This window comes from Brienomyrus brachyistius, chromosome 3 (assembly GCF_023856365.1).
Source record: "Brienomyrus brachyistius isolate T26 chromosome 3, BBRACH_0.4, whole genome shotgun sequence".
Classification (NCBI taxonomy): domain Eukaryota; kingdom Metazoa; phylum Chordata; class Actinopteri; order Osteoglossiformes; family Mormyridae; genus Brienomyrus; species Brienomyrus brachyistius.
In genome coordinates this window covers 19,164,508-19,186,675 of record NC_064535.1, presented here as the reverse complement: position 1 = coordinate 19,186,675, position 22,168 = coordinate 19,164,508, and the positions used below count along the sequence as shown (strand labels likewise).

General features: G+C 41.5%; 1 protein-coding gene across 11 annotated transcripts in view; it reads left to right on the top strand.

Moving 5' to 3' along the window:
- Positions 1–20,915, top strand: part of LOC125738745 (LIM domain-binding protein 3-like) — a 42,544-nt gene extending 21,629 nt beyond the window's left edge. For 5 of the 11 annotated variants that reach the window (XM_049008010.1, XM_049008008.1, XM_049008007.1 and 2 more), the window contains 8 exons: positions 3,298–3,471; positions 9,440–9,496; positions 10,140–10,258; positions 10,343–10,685; positions 15,992–16,172; positions 16,402–16,522; positions 16,659–16,774; positions 18,369–20,915. In XM_049008010.1, the coding sequence (XP_048863967.1) occupies positions 3,298–3,471; positions 9,440–9,496; positions 10,140–10,258; positions 10,343–10,685; positions 15,992–16,172; positions 16,402–16,522; positions 16,659–16,774; positions 18,369–18,458 (1,201 nt within the window). In that variant the 3' untranslated portion in view covers positions 18,459–20,915. The remainder of the gene's footprint in view (positions 1–3,297; positions 3,472–9,439; positions 9,497–10,139; positions 10,259–10,342; positions 10,686–15,991; positions 16,173–16,401; positions 16,523–16,658; positions 16,775–18,368) is intronic. The other 6 variants (XM_049008015.1, XM_049008014.1, XM_049008013.1 and 3 more) reach the window with 3 other exon arrangements.
- Positions 20,916–22,168: the final 1,253 nt, after the last annotated feature.

Here is a 22,168-nt window from a genome sequence, read left to right as displayed (position 1 = left end):
TAACCGCTCTAGTAAACTTGTGGTGCCTCCACCTCAATGAGAGAAACACCATCGTCACTGAAAATGACTAAATCAGATATTATTCTGTAGCTGTTATTTTCTTTTTTTTTAAAGCAACAAATTAAACATCAATGATTAAAATCTAAAATGATGTGACACATTTTATATATTATCACTACAAGCTAAATCACACACTCAGAGCATATGACTCTTACTTCTGTCATCATGCAGAAGGGCAGAAAAAGGCTACATCTGAGGAGTTACGCCATGAGAGAGGGGAGAAAGATTAAAAAGAAACCTAATAAGCTCCTCGTGTGGTTGAAACCTCACATACTGATCAAATGTGTCCTTTTGTTAAATCTCTGTTTTCTTGGCATGAGTAAGTAGTTCACGTATACAGGCAGTCTCCAGCAAATGAGATCCGTCCCTTAAGTCTGTTTTTAAGCCGAATTTGTGGGTAAGTCAGAAAATCATAATACAGTACATAACAATAAATATTATACTGTAATGATAAAAGGAACTACACATGGTACTGTACTGTATTGTAACAGGCCTTACTGTAATGTACCTCGAGCTGACAAATCCCCGAAGCTGCGTTTTCTTGAGCGTCACATAGTAGTTCCATGTGTTCATTATCACAAGCCCACGTTTTTTACATAATAAGCCTTATAGCAGTCCATTCGGAGTTGTCCGTAAGTTGGATGTTCTTAGCCTGGGGACTGCCTGTATAGCACCTTTCAAGAACAAATGTCACAAAGCACTTCACATGTAATAAAACAAAACACTCAAATGTCAATAAAATGTCTCTCCAAACTAAAAGAAAAAATGTTCGGACGCCAGTCCACACTTGCTGGCTGATGTAATGTCAAATGGGCAAAAGGTCTGTCAGCCCTGGTCATAGACTTGGACCTGGGGATAACAAGAAGGCCCTAGTCAGAAAGTAATCAGCGGCTGTTTCTGTGGTCTGCTTTTCACGTTCGTGAAAAAATGCTTAAATCTGTAATGTCAATTTAAATCTGGAAGGAGAGGTGAGGATGTAGCTGAAGGATTAAACTCCTCATTCCGTTTGATTAACTATTGCATACACAAGGTTACCAGCTGCATCTTCACTTTGATTTCAGCATGACAAGTTTTCATAAACATCTCTGGTAATGTGTCCAAGTTGCGTCATAAGGTGTGTGCAAAATCAGTTATATTTACTCATCATTTATATGTCCGTTTGGACAAAAGCAACTGCTAAACAAATAAATGTAAATGTCAACTCCACCCCATCTTTGCCCCTCTATTGCAACTTAGCCACTTACTTGTTTCTCCAAATATCATATACAGACGCTCCTCTACTTATGAATGAGATACGTTAGAAACGGAAATTCGTAACTTGAAATGTTCCTAAGGTGTTATCCAACATCATTTTAAGGGTTTATGCCAGTACAAAAAACTAGTATGCTGGGCGTACGCACTCTACTGCTAACTTCCTTGCCCCTTTCACATTCTGTCTCTTTTAAAATTTTTCTTTCTTTGTGTAAGATCTCTGTTTTGGTAATTTTTACTTCATTTAACTAATACCTGTACTCACAGTACTCTTTTACTTGGTTAAGTACTGGATATGTCACTGTGTAAGCAGTAAGTGTATAGCTTTATTTGGTTAAACACTTTTTCTTGCTAATATGCTAACTACCCTATAGTCCACACTTTACTTGATGGGGCAAAGGTAACTTAGTAACTCAGTTGCTATTCAAGTACAAATCATGAATAAATATAGTACCTGCATGAAATACATGAACCATTATGATTGATTAATGATGAATGAACATGGGATCATTACGGAAGTAACACTTAGTTTCTAGTTAATTAATACATTAAGTAAGAGTGTGCTACTAACATTATTTATGCTCCCTCAAGTGAAGTGTTACCTAATTCGGTTTATAGGCCACAAAAAACACTTTTTTTTCGGCTGGTATTTGATGGAATGGGTGTTCCTGATGGGTCTTCAGACCTGCAGAACTTCAACCTAATAACTGTTAGATCTGTCTTTTGACGTTCTCTTCTGGTGAGCACCTGTGCTATGGAGCGTGCTGTCCAGATGGACATCCTGTCCAACAGATTGTGGTTGTGTTTGTAGCACAATTCATAGCTTATGTACCTGCAAAGAATATATGAACACATATTTGAATTGTTAATTTAACAAGAAAAACCAAGCTGTAGGTTCACCAGGATTCTGCTTTTGAGAGCTTGGAAATACATGTGCAGGCTGGCATTCTATCCTGAAGCAGGAAAGAATCAGGGGTCAGTCCTGTGGTTACTCAGGTAGCAGGTTGTGTGTGTGTCATGCTCTTCAGAACCTCGTGCATTCAGCCTCAATGCTGGTGTGCTGTCACATGTACTGGATAGAGTAGTAACATAATGTTGAGTTGTGTCCCATGCTCAGAAGGTCGGCAGGGGCATCCTAAAGGGTGAGATTCTTCAACAGGCCTGCTATTAGATGACAGGTGCTACCATGTCCTCCGTTCTACCTGAGCTGTTCCTGGAGAAGGAGGAAAGGGTAGAAGAGAGAGAGGCAATTGACTTGTCTATCCAATAAGACTCAAGATTGCTACATTGTTGGAGGCATTTTTATGGGATATGATTGATATTCATGGTTTGCCATCAGTATTCTCCATGCTGGATTTGAAGGAGGTCATTGGTTCCTGATATATGTGATGATGAAAGTCGTATAGTCTTCAATTTTTTACTTTATTCAGTAGATGAAAGGTAAGAGTTTTACTTGAAGGAAATTGTCATATGGATACAGGTCTTTACCCAGTGTTCACCTGTTCGAACTATACGGTTGATAAAGTTTTTCCTTACTGTACTATACTCATAAAACCATTTTTTTTCCCATAACTAAACTCTTCTACCATAAGACCGGACCACATGACTGGGATAGAGGTTCATTTATAAGGTTCTCTTTGATGTTCCCTGCACATCCTGGACTTTGTGCCTTTAGAGTGGGCTGAAATGATCTGTATCAGTCTCTGACCTGCTATATCCAGTCTGTTCTTGATGATTATCCTTGCATTGGGCGCACAGTATTAAATATTTTTGCATGACATTGAGAGGAATGCCTTGCTGAGTTACTTGTGGAGACTGCCATAACTCTCTAACACAGTAATATTATATAGTATATACTCACACACACACACACACACACCTCACACACACACACACACACACACACACACTGGGTTTGCTGAATGTGTATATAGTTGCTTCAAGATGTTCATTTCTCTATTCTGCCGGACCTAACCTCTCGTCTAGTACTCCTGTTGAGCATGCTGCAGTCTCCACAAGCCCTACTCCTGCTTCTCTGCCTGTTGCTGCTTCACCCAATCAGCCTGTCCATGAGACACAAAGCCTGACCCATCAGGTTCTGGCATCACCCCCTATCGCCCAGACTGCGGTGGCTGCTCCTGTAGCCTCCACCCCAGAGAGGTAATGCTATGTGGCTTGAGTGTGACCTTCAACAGTCTTCTTTGAACATCTATGAAAATGTTTTACCGGTATTTGGAGTCCATGACTTTGCATGTTTTATATATTGTCCTTCACTGTTGAAGTCATGTTATGTTCTGATATACTCTGAGATATCATTACGATTATGGTAAACATGACAATACCAGCCTGACTCTTCCTATCATATGGAAAATACTTATTTTCATTACCTTGAAAACCCACAGTACACAATTATAGCCCATGTGTGCAATCTGAACTGGATTTTCACTGAGAAAAAGGTGAGTTATGAGAAGGGCTTTGATGTACACAGCTGAATTTGCACACATTCAGGTGAGGAGACTGTAACTGCAGCTTGTCCCCCAGACTGCATAATGAGGCCTGCAGTACTGTGTCCATCGCTGTGTCAGAACAGAGAGCCCGTCTGTTGCAGGGTGGTATCCACCTGTGCCTGTCATCCAGCACCATTAACTTATTGATCAATACCCAACTCTGTCATTTGCACAAAGATGTGTTTCTCCAGCAAAATCTTTGACTGTCCACTTTCACCTCTCCCATCACTAATTGCAAGCACAGCCTGTCACTTGCAAGACTGGAAGACCAAACTGATTTATACTCAGTGTGTCTGTGCCAGATTTTCCCAACGTTGTGGTTTTGGCCAGTATGAGCATAGAGCTGAGAGATGAGAGTAGACAGGAGATAAATGATGGCTACGTTCACATTACCAGACTGAAGTGATTCTGTGATCTGATTTTTTTGCTTTAATGTGACAAAGATATGATGTTTTAAAAGTCATGTGAAGACATGACTCTGAACTTTTCAAATCAGATTGAGTCACTTTCATATGTGGTCCTAGATCGGATATGTATCCGATTCGTGGCTATGCAACATGAATTAGAATGGTCAGAATTCATGTGGTTTCTTGCCTTAGCACTACTGTCATCAGCCAGCACTGGCAGCAGGGCGAAACAACAATGAAGGAGAGCAAAAGCTGTGCTAAAATGTATCAATGTGCACATGTGTGCCATTAACGGACTGTGAACCACCAAGATAGGTAAATCCGATCTGACCAAAAAGTTTAATCGAGCACTGTTGTGAACATTAATGTAAACGTAGCCATTACAGAAAATCTGTACCAATCGAGCACTTTTACTTCTTTCTTCCTTGAATGCCGCTTTCAACTTGCATCCAATCAGGGGTCGCTGCAGCTCAGTTTAGAAACAATTACTTCTGTTTGCTGCTCAGTGTCTTTTGGCTGTTCTTCCTTTTCAGGAACAATGGAGAGACTGGCCAGCTTTCTATTCTTCCCAGCTGTTGTCAAGGACTACACCATATTCAAAACCTTGCTCAGACTGTCCTTGCATTCACCATAGCCAGTGCCTTGATCCCCTGACTAATAAATCCCCATTTCTTTAAGCACAACTTTTGACTTGAGCTCACACATGCAGCAGCTAGCCCTGGAACCCCCAAGAGCTGCCCAGCTCACCCTCTGCTTCTTGCATGGGTTCGCTGACTCTGCTTGTCCTCCACAGTTTGCCCCGTGCCCCCATCTTCACGGCTGGCGGCCCCCTTGGGACCCTGCCACCTGTCGCTCGCTGCCTCGACTAATCTCCTCTGCTCTCTCTGCTCAGTCTAGGTACAGCTGTCTCTTAACATCCCCCAAACCGCCACCATGCTTTTGATCAGTTGAGGGAGAGGGCGCTGTTCTTGAGATTTAGGGGCAGTGCCTACCCATATCCCTAGGGTACCGAATGGGCCCCAGGCAGGCCTGGAATGGTTCACTTTGTTGTGCATTGGATTCTTTATGAGATAGACTAGTTAGTTAAACAGTTTATCTTTCCATTTTTCACCTATAGCGGTTAGATTCCTGCAAGGACACCTTCACTTACCTTAAACATTACATTATGTAGGAGATTATTTTTCTGATTTTGAGTAAACATGACCTTAGAGTCAGGAAAGCCGAAGTAGGCCTGAGCAGTTTCGGCATGTTTGTACACCAGTGACATTTTACACTCGTGAGCCTGTAGTGTCACCACAACAGTTAATGTGAAACAATGGAAGAATAGAGACCATGCATAGGCAAAGATATTTTTTGGCTCACAGAAAGCTCCAGAGTGAAGTGCAGCCAAGATTCTTACAGACAGTAAGGGACAGCAAACGTCAGTGTGGTGCCATGAGTTACCAGGGCATTACACACTAGTGACACCAAATCCCAATGCTAGATGATTGCCTGGTGGGGGAGGTTTGGGAAGTGATGTAAAGGGGGGGAAGGCAAACATAGCTCCTGAATTGTCTCTCACCCATCTTTTGTTAACTCCTGTTAAGAAACTGTGTTAGTAAGCCAGGGCTGCCGCCCTCCTCAGCACTGGAGGCTCTGCCAATCACACCCAGTTCTTCCGCTCCAGAAATCTGCCCATACGAACGCGTCCCCTGTCCACGGGGAAGCCTCAGCTTTCGAGGTACCTGCACAGCAATGAAACGTGCTACAGACTCAGAGGCGTGCAGAGGCACTGAGGAAGTGGGATAGGGGCTGAGACCCAGGCAAGGGGGATCAGGGTATACTTAGAATACTTGAATGGGGGGACTCTTTTTGGTCACATCAACTATGTACCTTCAAATCCATAATGAGTCCTTCCAAGAACTAGCATAACATCTTCAGAGAGAGCCTTGGAAGTCCTGTATAGCAGATCCACCTTGGTTGAACGTTGAGTGGGCCAGATCCAGCATAGCTTGGGAAATCTGATCTGATAGTTACATTTGATGGCTGACTGTCTCCCCTTTAAACATTTTAAGGGGTCTGAGAGGTCGGTTTCATATCCAGGAAAAGATATTGGGCTAGGGGGCAAAGGGATCGAAATCCTCCTGCTGGAGACCACTACTGTTTTGGAGGCTGAATTTCCTACTAATAGCATTCTCCATGTCACGAATCACAGGCACGGAGTGGGGAAACAGGAGCAGGAGATCCGGGGAGTCAGGTGAACACGGGTTTATTCAGGGAAACACAATCAGGTACACAGAGGACTTGCAAACGATATGACGTTAATGACCGGACTGGGAATCACTCACAGAAATTCACTTAAATACACAGACTCAAGTAACACAACTAGAAACAGTTGATACAAGAGGATTCCACATGAGGCAAATGAGGGGGTGTGGCATACAAGAGGATCAAACGAGCGGAACATGACACTCCATGTTGCGCTAATATTTTCACAGCATTAATATCCCTGAATTTGTCTTTTTGTGTGTGGTCGGTAGGTATCAACTGTACATCAAGGTCGCATTATGCTGCTGTGTCACCACTGTAACCAGTTCAGGAATCCAGTGCCTGGACTGGTTACAAAGGGTAACTATATGCTGTCAGGACATACGTAGATGTGTGACAAACTTTCTGGTGGTTACTTTAGCCATTGTGCAAATGATTTTATATATCATTTTCAAACCAGTTATGGATTTTGAGACTCAATCAGCAGCCACCTCTTCACAAGCCTGGTTCCTTAATGTCTTTTCTAATTCAGGATGGTGCTGAACCCACAGGGAACAGGGACGCAGGGGTACCCCTATCCCAGACTTACCCATGGGCTCTCTGCACGTCACTGCTGACCTGCCAGTCCTACATGTCAGCAGACAGCCTTCACTAACACTGACCTGGCATGGGTCTGTGTTCTCCTAAAAATAGGGACTCTGAGGAACCTCCTACTGAAGTCCAGACATTGAGAGTTCAGGGTTGAACTAGAAAATTAGACTAAAGTTAGTTTAGAAGAAGGCCTGAGGTTCTGAAATAATATGACACTCATTCTCTAGTAATCTGTGTATATAATTTTCTGTCCAAATTTTCTTTATGGACAAAAGTATTGGGACACCTGGCCCTTACACCTACCGGAACTTCTATGACGTCCCATAGTAAATCCATAGGCATCAATATGGAGTTGGTTCCCACTCTTCTAGGAAAGCTTTCTACAAATGTCACGAATTTGGAAATTCTACAAAAATGTATAAATTCTGTGGGAATTTTTGCCCAATCATCCAGAAAAGCATTTGTGAGGTCAGCCACTGATGTTGGTTGTAAAGGCCTGGCTCATAATCATCCCTAAGGTGTTTGATGGGGTTAAGGTCAGGGCTCGGTGCGGGCCAGTCAAGTTCTTTCACACCAAACTCACTTGACCCCATGTGCTTTATGGACGTTGGTTTTGTGCATTGGGGCACAGTCATGCTAGAACAGAAATAGTTCCGACAAAGTTGGAAGCATAGAGCGCGGTTGCCAGTGCTGAGAGTCATAGTGCATAAAAGTCGCCAGAAAGTCTTGGTATATTGAAACATTAAGAGTTCCCCACTGGAGCTAAGGGTTAGAACTAAAGCCTAACCCAACCCCTGAAAAACAGCCCCGTACCTGTACCATTAACCCCCCTCCTCCACAAAACTTGGCACAAATCAGTCAGGCAGGTAATATTCTCCTGGCATCTGCCTAAATCCAGACTCATCCCCCAGATTGCTAGACAGAGAAGTGTGATTTCTCACTCCACGTATTCCTCTGCTCCATAGTTCAGTGATTTGCAGCTTCCCATTGTACAGTTTTTGTGCTGGGGCTAATGCCAGAGGACGTTTCAAAGTTTTGATGACTGTTATGCTATATGTACCTTAGCACTGATGATCCTGCATTGTTACTTTGCAGTCTGCTGCTTTGTGGTTGAGTTTCAGTTTTTCCTAAATAATAATAATGGATACTTTATTGATCCCCATGGGAAAATTCTCTTTTTGCCAGGCAGAAAAGCATGATTTGTCACTTCACATTTCTTCTTCCTGGCCTTGCTCAAGGATCCACAGATGTGCCAAGGCCAGGCTTGAACTGATGACCCTTCTGATCACAGGCACAGGAGGCTTAGCCCACTGACACCTACTGCCCCTTCTGCGCTTCCACTAAACGCTTTTTTATGCTGCCACTTTGCAATAACACCGCTTACAGTTGACCGTGATATATCTAGCAGGGAAGAAATTTCACAAACTGACTTATTACAAAAGTGGCATCCTATAACAGAACCATGGTTAAATTCATTGAGCTCTTCTGAAAGACCCAATCTTCACAAATGTCTGTAAGCCTGATTGCATGGCTAGGTGTTTGATTTTATACACTTGTGGCAGTGGGTCTGATATGAACACTTGAATTCAAGGATAGAGGTGTGTCCCAATACTTTTGTTCATATAGTTTATTAATAGCCATTTTGTTTACTGATTTGGTATCCAGACCCTTCTCTCCTCTATGTTTCATTTCATCTCGTTTCCCACCTCTGTGCTTTATCAATAATTAACTTTGACCAAGATCCAAACTACTCTTACTAATGCTTGAATTACAATTTGTTACACATTGTACGCATACTGAAACTAGCTATGAGGTCTTGTGTCAGCCCCCCTTCCTGCACCCCCCTCCCCACACCCATTGTATCCCATTTGAGTAAGGCTGACTCTTTTGTTTGGGAGACCCAACACATTCCAAATGGGTCCTTTATGTGGCTCTGCTTTTAGTTTCATCCATCTTTGTTCAGCTATCACTGATTCCACAGCTTCTCAGGTTTAACTGATAGCGATGAAGTTACCCAAGTTGTGTTATACCTGAGATTGACAGGTCACTGGAGTCAATGTTCCTTCTGATCGAATCTCCACAGTCGGTGTTTCTTCAGGAGGAAAGCACTGTCATGCATTCTGTTTCCCAAGGGAAAATAACATGTTAAATGTTGAAAATGAATCTATTCATGTGCTTCAAGCCATTTGATGTGAATGTAACCTGTTTATTTTGGGAAGTGATCTTCAGCCTCGGCTCAGCGGTCACCCCACCATGGGCATAATTCTGAATATGTGCTCGGGGTGTATGGTGTGCGTGTGGGTTTGTGTGTCCCCCGAAGCTGACTCAGTATGACATTGCAATTAATTGATAACCTCTCTTTCTGTTACATTGTAGTTTCACCACACAGCCTACCTTTGGCTACAGCTCCCAGTTCACATCCTCCCCACCCAGGTACAGATGTAACTGAATTAACTGGATAACATGCTGGGAATCCAGTGTAATCCCCCCTCACACAGACAGAGTTGTGTTTTTCCTATTTTGAAGGCTACGTGTGTCAGCTAAGGATGCTCATGCTTTTCACCTGTTTAATCTACTGTACTCTAACATGCTGTTTCCTTAACCCCCTTATAGATCTGATTAGGATTAAAGACTCTTCCCTCCCTCTAGGGGCCTGTGTGGATTACTCTGCCACATGCTCAGGGCTCTCTGTTCTAACACAGTGTTTCAGTACCAGGCTGTCACACTCTGTGGGTCTTTGCTATATTACACTCACCCACTAACCTGTGCGTGATCATGTCTGGGGAAGGTGGCAGAGGCCAGGTAAAGAAGCCTGCTTTTGGGACTCAGGCCAGGAAGGAAGCTCCATTCAGTGGTCATCTCAGGGCCAGGTTTGACCCACCACCTTGGTGCATCTCACTCGACCATAATTGAGAACAGCTCCAAGGATTTCATGATGTGTCACTCCCTTACTGCAATTAAATGTTATTTTACATATGCATTCTTGTAGTTATAGTTGTAACAGGTGAGCATATGCTTTGCCTAATTCAGACTGGCTGACAGTGTTGTCAATCATCCCTCTCCATGTCCCCTGCAGGCCATATGGCAAGGCCCCGCCCATACAGCAGAGTTCTATACAGATCCCTGTGGGACCGCCTCCACCCAAGGTTGTCAGCACAGCCAACATTTTGCCTACCGCCTACCCCACTGCCCCGGGTACGGACCTCAGAAGGTGCTGCTTTTCAACTGTACCAAGACAATCCCTTCAGGTGTTGATGGTGCCTTTTTGTGTCCCCTCAGCTCCAGTCCCCACCCCTGTCCATATTTCAGTGGCACCTGCTGTGGCCCCCACGCCTACTGATCCCAACAGGCCCCCCTGGATCGCTGATAACACGTTCGCCCAGAAGTTTGACCCCAGCAAGACCACCACCACCACCACCAATATCAAAGTGCAACCTCTGCCCCAATCAGCGCCCCCTCCCCCAGCCTACATCCCCAACCCTGGCCAGACACCACCTGTCCCTAGTCCCGCACCTGCCCCCATCCCCTTCCCTCCTGTGGCCCGCGGGGTGGCCCAGAGAGCTGAGCGCTTCGCTGCCAGTGGTCGGACCCCCCTTTGTGCAGCCTGTAACAACATCATCAGGTAACGGAGCAGAATTTGACACCACAGTCATTTCAATGAATGAAACCACATAATAAATGCAGTTCCAGGTAAATTGAACAGAACACTAATCAATTTTCAAGTGGCTTTAGTGCTATCTCAATCTAGATTGTTCTACTGGGAGTTGCCTAGTTTTGGAAATAGCAGCCTTAACAATTTCCTTTAAAAAATGCCTTCTCTCAAATATAACGGAACTGAACTGCATTCTATCTGTGGTGATTAAAGCACCAAAAACTACATTTGGAAAAGTCTCTTACCAGAAATCATGAACCAGGTCCTCAAGGTAATTCTTTGTAGTGAGCCGTTTAATGTAGGAACTATCAAACTCCACACACCAATCGTTTCACTGCACAAAAGATGAATACCATTCAGTCCCACTACATTGATCCCCCACCTATCATGGAAGATGCGTTCCACACCCATCAGTGATAGGTGAAAATCCGCGATACATAAATAAACATTTTATAGTTTAAACCTTAAAATACCCCTCCCACACTCTTTAAACACATGTAAACAACACCCATGATATGTGGATGTCGGACTAAGGATATAAGTAACATTTTAACAATGGCTTTGCCACCCTCTTAATTCTTGTTTGTCTAAAGGAAAGCGATGCGGTGGCTCATATTCTTTTCATCCTTCTTGATGTATCGTACCGTCTATTCCATTCAAGCCATAATGGCGAGCGACGTCCGCGTGACACTTTCCTTCCCAAAGCATATCCAGGAGTTTTACCTTCTCCTGAATGGTCAAGGTCTTCCTCTGCCGCTTAGGCTCGCTACTACCAGAAGGCTTAGAAGATGCAGGACGCTTGGGAGCCATTGTAGGCTTAAAACAAAATGAAAACAATCGGACCACAAGCAAGGTACACGATACACAGAGAACTGTGATGCGTCGGGGAAAAATCAGCGATATAGCGGGCGCGCGATAGCTGAACCACGATATAGAAGGGGCACGATAGCTGAACCACGATATAGCGGGCGCATGATAGCTGAACCACGATATAGCGGGGGCGCGATAGCTGAACCACGATATAGCCGGCGCGCGATAGCTGAACCACGATATAGCGGGCGCATGATAGCTGAACCACGATATAGCGGGGGGCGCGATAGCTGAACCACGATATAGCGGGGGCGCGATAGCTGAACCACGATATAGCGGGGGCGCGATAGCTGAACCACGATATGGTGGGCACATGATAGCTCAACCACGATATAGCGGGGGATATAAAATAAAATAAAATAAAAAATAAAAAAGCCAAAAAGAAAAAAGGGAAAAAAGGAGATGGGGGCTCAAGCAAAAGATAAATATGGAAGAGAACATTAGGAAGGATTGCCACTTGCTATAAAATTTATCAGTTACCACCCAAAGAATATTTGACCTTCTCAAGCTTTATGAAGGAATGGTGTCCTTGAGCCACTGAGTGGTAGAGGGAGCTGTAATAAACTTCCAGTGGAGAAGAAGGTGGTGTGTCACCAATAAGGAAGTAAGAGCTAAAACATTTAACTGCTTTGAGGTGTATTGAGAGTAACTTTCTGGGAGCCCAAATATGGTGATATGAGGGAAAACTTTTATAGTCTTAGAAAATATCTTACACGGAGTACGAAAGTAGTTCTGCCGAAGACTAGATAACAATGGACAGGAATAGAACATATGGGTTAGGTTACAGGGAGAAGCGTGACATTTGTCGCAGCTGTTAGTGATGTTAGAATAGATTTGCAGAACTCGTTCTTTAGAAAAACGGACCCTAAATAGTACCTTAAACTGTATGAGTGTGAGATGAGCACAAGTAGAGCTTGTATGAATTTTATTAAGGGCAGCGTCCCACCAGACATCATCCAGGTCCAAACCCAGTGGAGATTTCCATGTACGAAGCCTTAACTCTAGTGAATGGCGAACGGTCAAATCATGTAAGCTTATTGTAAACCTTTGAAATAAGTGAATTTGATTGGGATGTGTTGAGAAGTTTCTCCCAAGGTTGAGCTGGAGGAGAGGAGGGAAAAGCTGAAAAAGATCTGCTGCAGTGCTCAGTTTGAAAATATCAAAAGAGATGAGAGGATGCGAGATTAAATTCATTTGACAGATCCGTTAAATTTTAGAAAACACCATCCTTATACTAATGTTTTAAAGATTTCAGACCTTTATTGGGCCACACAGAAAAAATGTATATAGTATATAGTCAAGGGTTTAAATAAATGATTCCTCAGTAAACAAGCTAAAATGAATGCTGAAGTGAATTTAAAATGGATCCCAAACTGATATCAGATTTTGAAGGTACCATCTTGTTATCTGTAAATCTTGCAGTGTTAGTTGGAGTAGAAGTAGTACAATACTGTGTCTCTAATTTTAGCCATAGCAAATCAGTTGACTTGAACCAAAAATGTGTGCTACCTAATAATATAACTGGAAATTTGGCAGAGAAAGTTCACCATTGAATTTGCATCTCTTTAAAACAGATTTATGGATTCTGGGTACCCTTCTACCCCATAAGAAACCCAAAATCGTTTGATCAGTTGTCTTGAAAAACCTGCTTTACCTACTTTTTGTCTGGTTGGTCTGACAGCTACCATACTTAGGGAGTAGCTATTGCTGTAGAGGACTACAAAAGAAAACAAAAGACAATTGCTAGGAGTTTCACTGTGTGGTGGGTGTGGCAACGCGCTGCATCAGCGTATGCTCCCCAACCTGACCTGACCTGACCTTGAAAAAACTTTTTTATCAAAAATAGAGAGAGACATTGTAACAAGAACAAACATTTGGGCAGAATATTCATTTTGATTGTATTGATTCTACCAATCAAAGAAAGAGGTAGACTACCCCATCTTTGAAGGTCAGAATTGATTTTAGATAACAAAGGGGAAAAGACAGCATAATGTAGTTAGGTCAGTTTTCTGGTTACATTGATCCACAGATACCTAAAATCAGAGGGACTCAATTTGAACAGGACATCAGGCTGATGAAGCTGTATTGCCAAATTGTTAACAGGGAAGCGTATACTCTTGGAGATATTTACTTCTTCAGATATAACCTAAAAAAGACCCAAACCTCTGAAAAACAGAAGGTATTCCAGATATGGAGTAATCCGAATTTGAAACATCCAATAATAAGTCATCAGCATATAGTGAAAGCTTAAGCTCCATGCCCAAATGTGACATTCTAGTAAAGGTGGGATGAGGGCCTCAGAAAGATTGAAAGGGGCTCTATTGCAAGTTGTGAAAAATAAAGGGGATAAGGGACAGCCCTTATTCCAGGGTGCCACACGTGAAAAAACCAGAGTGACCGTTGTTGGTGGTAATAGGTCTGGTTCCATCTAATTCTGATTGGTGATGATAAAGATATAGATTGCTGATGCTATGAATTATTGAAATTACTGTCTGAGAGAAGCAAAGCTTTGAACCTCCATGGAGCTGAGTATTGTGGTTGTGGAGAAATCTGGATAATTAAAGAATGCTAAGAAATAACAATAGGAAGATAATTAACAAACTGAAGAATACACTGAAGATTTTTTTCATTGATGCAAAACATAATGAGTGAAAGACTGATGCATATGTGAGAAAAAGAGAGTATTGCTTGGCATGGAGGTTGTTGAATCTCCAAGGATCTATACACTTGTTGTTAGACATGAAATCAGAAACTGACTTCGACATTAACGATGGAGTCAAAGTAAGTCGGTTAGAACGATGTAGACTGGGGTGAGTTACTCAACTGATGTCCCCTCCAAATATAAGCAGGTTGTTATTCAATGAATGGAAGAGCTCAAAAGGCTTATTCATAAAACGAGGATCATCAAAATTTGGGGCATAAATATTGATAAATAGAATGGGATTATGAAACAGCATCCCAGAGACATCCATCATTGCCATCTGTTAGGTCCCAGCCTAGGGTCGAGGCGTAAATAGGGAACAGGGAACGGGGGGTGGGGGGGTGGGGGGGGGATGAGAAGGGGACACAAAAATAAATAACTGACAGTATTGCTATGGTTGAGAAGGGGTATATTTCAAGAACACTTTGATATGAAATATGAAACACCAGGGTGAACTTCCGGAGTAACAAAGGCCAAAATAATAAACAACACAAATGAACCGCCTACTCACGCAGCAGCGAAGATTTCCCTAAACCATAAGAAAAGAAAACAAAACAAAAGACAATTGCTACCCTCTCCCTTACTAAACACAAAACAAAGACAAATGATTCACATGCAGAAAACAAATGGCAGGCACTCCCTACAACCCTTACACAGAAATATATATACACAGGTTTTCACAAAAAAGAAACACAAGGCAACTAAATCCAAATCATAATCCAAAAAGGGCAGTCAATAGGCAAGCAGCGCTGAGAGACGGGAAACAGGAATGAGGTGATGAAACCCAGTTCGTCCAGTTTTGGCACTGGATTCAGAGGGAGAGATGGAAAATGTGGAACTGGATCGGTGAGACAGTGGAACGGGATTTAAAGAGAAAAATGGATGGACACATACACCCGCATATACGGACATAGCAATCAGATATAACTTTGGAGACTGAGAACTGAATTAATTTACCAATTAAAATGACCTCCTCTCTGGCCTTAGAGCTAATGTCTGAGTGAAACCAAGGGCATTTCAATCTCTCTTGATTATTATATTGTACATGTAGTAATCCAATTTTACCTGACCAGATGCGTGACTATTAATAATCCCGACTACGTATCTACGCTGGATAACACCGGCACGCCACGCGCCTTGTAGGCGGAGCCTGCATGTCCGTTATAGCCGAACAAAACTACAGCTAAAAGTGGGACCAAATTGTTTGTCCATTATAAGCGACATTCCGTTATATGCGAGTTCGCTATATCATATAGCATATAGATGATTGTTCTGCATTTTCTTAAAGGCGCATGGCCAGTGTTCTGATGAGTTGAGCTACTTTGTCGAGTTAGGCTACCGTAGTGATAATCGATAGCCCTTACCCTAACCCCAAGAAACCCCCTAAAACCCTTACCCTGACCTTAACCCTTAAAACCTAACCCTGACCACACGATGGTGGAACTGCACATGCGCAGAGGCTGGACAGCACGTCTCGATAGGTAGCTCAACTCATCAGAACACCAGGACCAGCGGACCTCGTCTGTTATAGACGATATTGCTTCATAAGTGAGTCCACTATAACGGGATTTTACTGTAAAACAAAACCACAAGAAGAAGCTAGATGGATAGACGACACTAAAGCCCCTTTCGCTTTTAATCTTTTTTCAGTTTATGGGTCGACCGCCCATTTAAATGAGATTCTCTGCTCACTGTTGCTTCCCAGGGGACCTTTCTTGGTAGCGCTTGGTCGCTCCTGGCACCCAGAGGAGTTCAACTGCCATTACTGTCACACATCACTGGCGGACGTCAGCTTTGTGGAGGAGCAGAGCAGTGTGTATTGCGAGAGCTGCTACGGGGAGTTCTTCGCCCCCACCTGTGCCCGCTGCAGCACCAAGATCATGGGGGTGAGCGGGGAAAGTCCCTAAGCCTGAAAACCCACAACTTCAACATGGACAATAACATATTCATATTCTGAAATGAATTTGGAGTGTTAAGGGTTATGGCCTGGAAGAAAAACTCTTTATTTAATACTGTCAAGGGTTTGATGGGCAGTGTTCTGAAATATTCAGTATTGGCCAGGCTCAGTATCTTCCCTCTGGTGCTGAATGCCCATCATTGTGCTCTGCCCACCAGGAAGTGATGCACGCACTGCGACAGACATGGCACACCACCTGCTTTGTGTGTGCCGCCTGCGGGAAGCCCTTCGGCAACAGTCTCTTCCACATGGAGGACGGTGAACCATACTGTGAGAAAGGTACACGGCCCATTAACGTAACTGCTCTGCACATGTATAACATTATGTGATGGAAGGTATCGAATCATTCTGAAAGCTTAAGTAACCTTAAGGCTGGATTCTCTGTGTCCGTTTTGCCTTCTTCCCGTCTCCCCAGATTACGTCGTCCTCTTCAGCACTAAGTGCCACGGCTGCGACTTCCCCGTAGAAGCTGGAGACAAGTTCATCGAGGCGCTGGGTCACACATGGCACGACACCTGCTTCGTTTGTGCGGTATGTCCTTCCTTCAGATCAGCAGGGGTGAAGCATCACTGTATAGTTAAAGCTTTTGTCGCATTAAAAGATATATAATTGGACTATAACTTGTAGTGAAATGAAAGGTAGTCAGCTCCACTGTAGTAAAAATAGTGAAAGTCATAAAAACATCTGACATAAGTAAGAGCACATGTCTGGATACTGTTTACACTGACCGAGGAGCTTCAGCCTAGTATTTTGTGACAAAAGAGAGTGTTCACTGACGAAATACGATAAAAATACATCTCATAACTGCAAATTCAAATAAGCAGTAACTTTGTAAATTACAAATGTCAGTTGTTTTCCAAATTTTGATTGCTCCTGTACAAAAAAATATATATGCAAACTGCTTGTAACTAGGTTGTTCTTTTAACTATTTCACTACCTTTATGAGACTTTTTTGCAAGTATAAGAGTATTGTTTTACTTATTATGTTTCTCAAAAGACAGGTTGTAAAGGATTTACTGTTGCACTAAAACACTTGTATAATTCACATTAATGATGCAATTTAAGTGTTCTCTGTTTAAAAACAGAAATAGTGGCAGAAAAGTTGTGACGCAAAATTAAAAAATAAAAGCAGACTGGGGGTATATTTCCCAAAAGCATAGTTGCTAATTATGTTAGCAACTTATACACTTGGAACCCTGCAACTGAATGGTTTCAACTATCAAACCAAAGTGTTATATTTAAAAAAGTGCGATTCCTCTTTGTTATGCATTTCTTTGTTCTAAGACCACACATGTATTTGTTTCATATTCCAAAAAATCCTCCCAAATACTACCACTTTAAACTTGTGATTAAACATGATTAACCACAGCCTATTGGAATTAACAGGATAAATTTTTTTAATCAATTGACACCACTAATTTATTATATATAAATTATATAAATTATATATACTGCAATAATTTGTTGCTACTATTATTATTATTATTAGTAGTAGTAGTAGTAGTAGTAGTAGCAGTAGCAATAGTAGTAGTATGGGCTGGGGAATTTAACAAATAGTGAAATATGGGTAGTTTCAGTGTAATTGAGAGCAACTAACATGAGCCTAACTTTTTAGTCATTTGTTGCTTTCACTTGAGGATTGTTTTTTAAGCAATTCCCCGAAATAGGTAGCCAAAAATCTAAATACACAAAACTAGATAAAATGTTTATAATATGTAATCCATAATAAAACAATCAATTTCTATGATAAGATCTATATTTTTTTGCTCCATTTTTGTTTTGTCATTTTTTCTCATCTTTGTAACTCTTGACCCAGACTTGATTAAATTATTTTATTATGGAAATAAATGATAAAATAAAAAAAAAGATCAACTACGCCAGAGTGAACAGTTTAGAAAACAGTTTAGAAACAGAGAAGATAGTTTAGAAGATTAAGTTTGATTTGAGTCTGTTTTAGAGAAAGTTTGTGAACATGTGTCCTTTTGTGTATCTATTGTATGTTACCTAACTATTCTATGTTATGAACATATTACACACAGCTTAGGCACATGACTTTCTGTGAGTTGCAGTAGATGTGTCTTGAGCTCTAGGTGGGGTCTGACAGCAAGCTGTTCTCCTTCCACAGGTTTGCCACATCAACCTGGAGGGCCAGCCATTCTACTCCAAGAAGGACAAGCCCTTGTGCAAGAAGCATGCCCATGCCATCAACGTGTAGACTCAACTCCCTCCACCCCAACCTTCCTGGACGTGGGACAATGCTGCCCTCTAGAGGATGACAGAGAAGAGCAGCACGGTGCCGAGGAAGAGGAGAGATTCACTCTGCTGCTGATTGCACTGTTTGTCAGGGATGTGCAGAGAAACATGCTTTAATTAAGCTGTGTGATTCACAAAACATGACCAAGATATTTTGGAACACCATCTTTCTTAATTTAGATACACTTCTGCTTTTTTCACATGCTACTGAAGACTTGAAAAGATTGACTGTTGTCATATTTTTGCCTTTATGATATAATTGTAAATAATGATAATAATCATTTCTAAAGATACTCTTTATATAGACCCCTGCTGGAGAATAGACTGATGAATTATGAAACGCTTTGTTGTTACTAATTTTTTGAGACAAAATATCTTGGTCCTAAACTGATGAAGTTGTTCATAAACCTGTACTTTTTCAGAGTTTGTAATGAAAGAAAATGCTTTGTGGATATGAAATGACTGCTGCTTCGTCCTCCAGATAATATATATAATATAAATGTTTTAACAGTTTAAATAGCATATGAGTAGTTCAGTTAGATATACACAGTATATTCAGGTTAATTTAGTATTTTACTACTTAGTTAGCAATTAACTAAAAACATTCTGAAGAAATTGATGTCTTGAAGAAATGACGCCTTGTAGTGATTCTACAAATTCTACACGATCCTCTCACATCAACAGCTGAAACTTATTTAAGATCTTAAGCTCTGGAAGAACAGTAAATGTATTTATTTATGTTCTAATCCTTTATTTATTTTCCATTTTAAGCTTTTAAATATTGTTTTTACATTATTTTACCTTGTTTTGAATCAGCAGTAGTACTTTGTGAACATTACTGCCACACCCAGTTCATCTGTCTGATACAAGGCTAATGACTGAGCTCTCAGTCACTTGCTGAAGATTTGGTGGGGACGGGGGAGGTCTGGGAAGGGGCAGGGAAGGTACTTTTGGATTTGCTTTTGGGATAGCAGCCGTCGAATGTTAGGGCTGAGGAGGGGGGTGGACTGTCACTCTGGCAGAAGGACTGGCAGGTCCCTCAGTTTTCCTGCTCTCTGCTGCAATAGGTGACAGCTGCTTGTCAAGCCAAGGTCTTTTGAACATTTTTTGAGGTCTGACTCAACTTGGAAATACGCCTTAAAGTTTTTGAAACACTTTTGTATACAAACTGAATCCAAACTCTTTGCAATATGTCTTTTTAAATTCAGGGCCAATACAGCCCTGCTATATATATTTTTTCTTCAATTTAACATCCACTCAAAAGGTGAAACTATGCATTTTAGGCTTTTTGCAGAGATTTTATGGGGTGTGTGTGTCCTGGCTTATGAAACTGAATTTCTTATAAGTAATGTACGTTATACTTACACATATTGCACATTTCGTCCACCAGGGGGCGGGAAGGTTTTATCACTATGCTTGTTTTTCCATAATTCATTAAGAAAACTGTCTATGATCGCGTTAAAAAGTAAATCAGCTTGTGTAAGCCATATACTCACGTTATATGTTTGCAACAATAACACATTTTACTCCTTAAATAATTATTTTAACCCTTAAAAAATTGAGAAGTTTTATGCACTGTGTCTGACAGAGTAATGATAAACAGTTTTGTAAAAATCTTTATGGGCTTTTGTGTTTGGCTGGGGCTACTTTAATAGTCATGGGAACCCACGTGACCTAACGAGGTAGGTAGGTGTTGCTATTGGCCACTCTGCCAGTAACCCTAGACAGTGACATTTCATTGATTAAGAATTCCACCTGTTTCTGCTGTCATGAAATTGGGATAATGATACTGGAATTTGTGCGATTTCTGAATGATACTGGAACTTCTGCGATGGATGAATCATGCAGAGCTGGAGGAGTTTTCAAATTATGATGAGCATCTCATGCTTTTCCCACCCCCTTCCTTTTCTGCTGATCACTTCACTGTCCATTCCCTGATAACCTCCTCCTCCTTCTTTAGTCCTTTGTTCATTCCATTTTAGTCGTCATGGTTCCGGTGCTCTTCACCCACCCCACTACCAATCATCACCCATCCCCCCCGTTGATCCATCTCACCTCTCTGTTTTCTCATTTGGCCTTTCTCATACTTCTCTATTCTCATCTTTCCATTTGCTTTCCTACTTCCGGTGGCCTCTGAGTCACCCTCACCTCAAGTTAGTTACCCACAATGCCCTACCACCTCTGCCCCTTTATATCTTTGTAGAGTGACCAGCTTCTAAACCTTGAGACTTTAAGTGTTTGGTTCTATGCGTGTTTACACTGGATTGTATGCACCATTTCTGTCATGGTTCATCTGCAGGGTTTCAGAACTTGGCTATGTGCAGCTTGAAAATGAGTCTAATGTATCTGCCCTGCGCTTGTTTTCCAGTATGATATGAGAAAGTATGTATGTTGTAATAAATTAATGAGTTTAACGATATAGCTTTCTCTTGGCATGTAGAGATAAGCAATCTTAAGGTTTCTTAATTTTTTTCCTTTAAAAAAAAAAAAAACAAAGTATTGAATTATGATTGTAATGCCCTGATTTCACTTTTCACCGTTCTCCTTTGTAAACATTTATCTTTTTTTTTCAGTTATTTATTTTTGAGGCATGTGCTAAATTGCAAGGCTGGGAATGTTTTATACTTTTGTTATTATTACTGATTTGCTTTGCTTTACCTGGCTGGTATTTTGTGTGAACTAACAAGGAAAATGCAGATTTTCTCTGTATATTGATTGGTGTTGCTGGGAAAGAACTAAAGTCATGCACTGCCCCCGTTCTACAGTTTCGGTTTTTAACTGTTAAAATCTTGCAGAGTATCATTTTTGTGATGTGTGGTTCTAGGACGTCATGAAGTTGGGCTGTTGCTATAGGAACCTGGTGAGGGCAAGTGAAAGTCGTGAGCTTTGCTGACGTGTCACCAATGATGTTTTGATCTGTATCTCGGTTTAGCAAAGGAGTTAACTGTGTTTGGAAGTAAAAAATACTCTTGTCTAGGTGTCTAGGCCATAACTCTAGGCTACTTGTAGGGAAAACACAGCTTGATACATATTTATGACAAATGCTGAGATACTCAAAATACCTCAAAAGTCAAATATGATGTAATAAAAACCAGCTGTTTTACTTTTCTGTTATACCACTGGCAGTGACATGAATTTTGCTGTTGTTTCCCATGTGCTACTGAACTGTAGTTTTTGTTTTTTTTCCCTTTTTCTTTATTTCATTATTATTATTTTCTGCACTGTAACCTCTCACCACTGCCATGGAAGCTAATATACTTCGTCTGCATGGTACTGAAGAGTTTATTTGTACAACCAATTTGACCTAAGTAAAAAAAATCCTGGCACTCAGGCAACAAAACAAAAAGTTTGTCATTATATTATGCTTTGTTATATGTATTTTAGGGCCTCGTGAAGTATATTGTGGCCCTGTAATGCAATGCGTACGCAACGCAGGCACTGTACTGACTATGGAACGCCAAACAGGTCAGAAACACAGCAATTTAATGTGTAGAATACGCCTAGAATACAATTTAATAAGGAAGGCCGAAAAGGGTCAAATCGTGTTAATTCACCTTAACATGCTCAAAATTGACATGTTAACACGTACATTCGGTACCTGTTAACGTGTAAAGATATGTAAAACGCATTCACAATGTGCGTGTTAATGGGTAATGACATATTAACACGTAC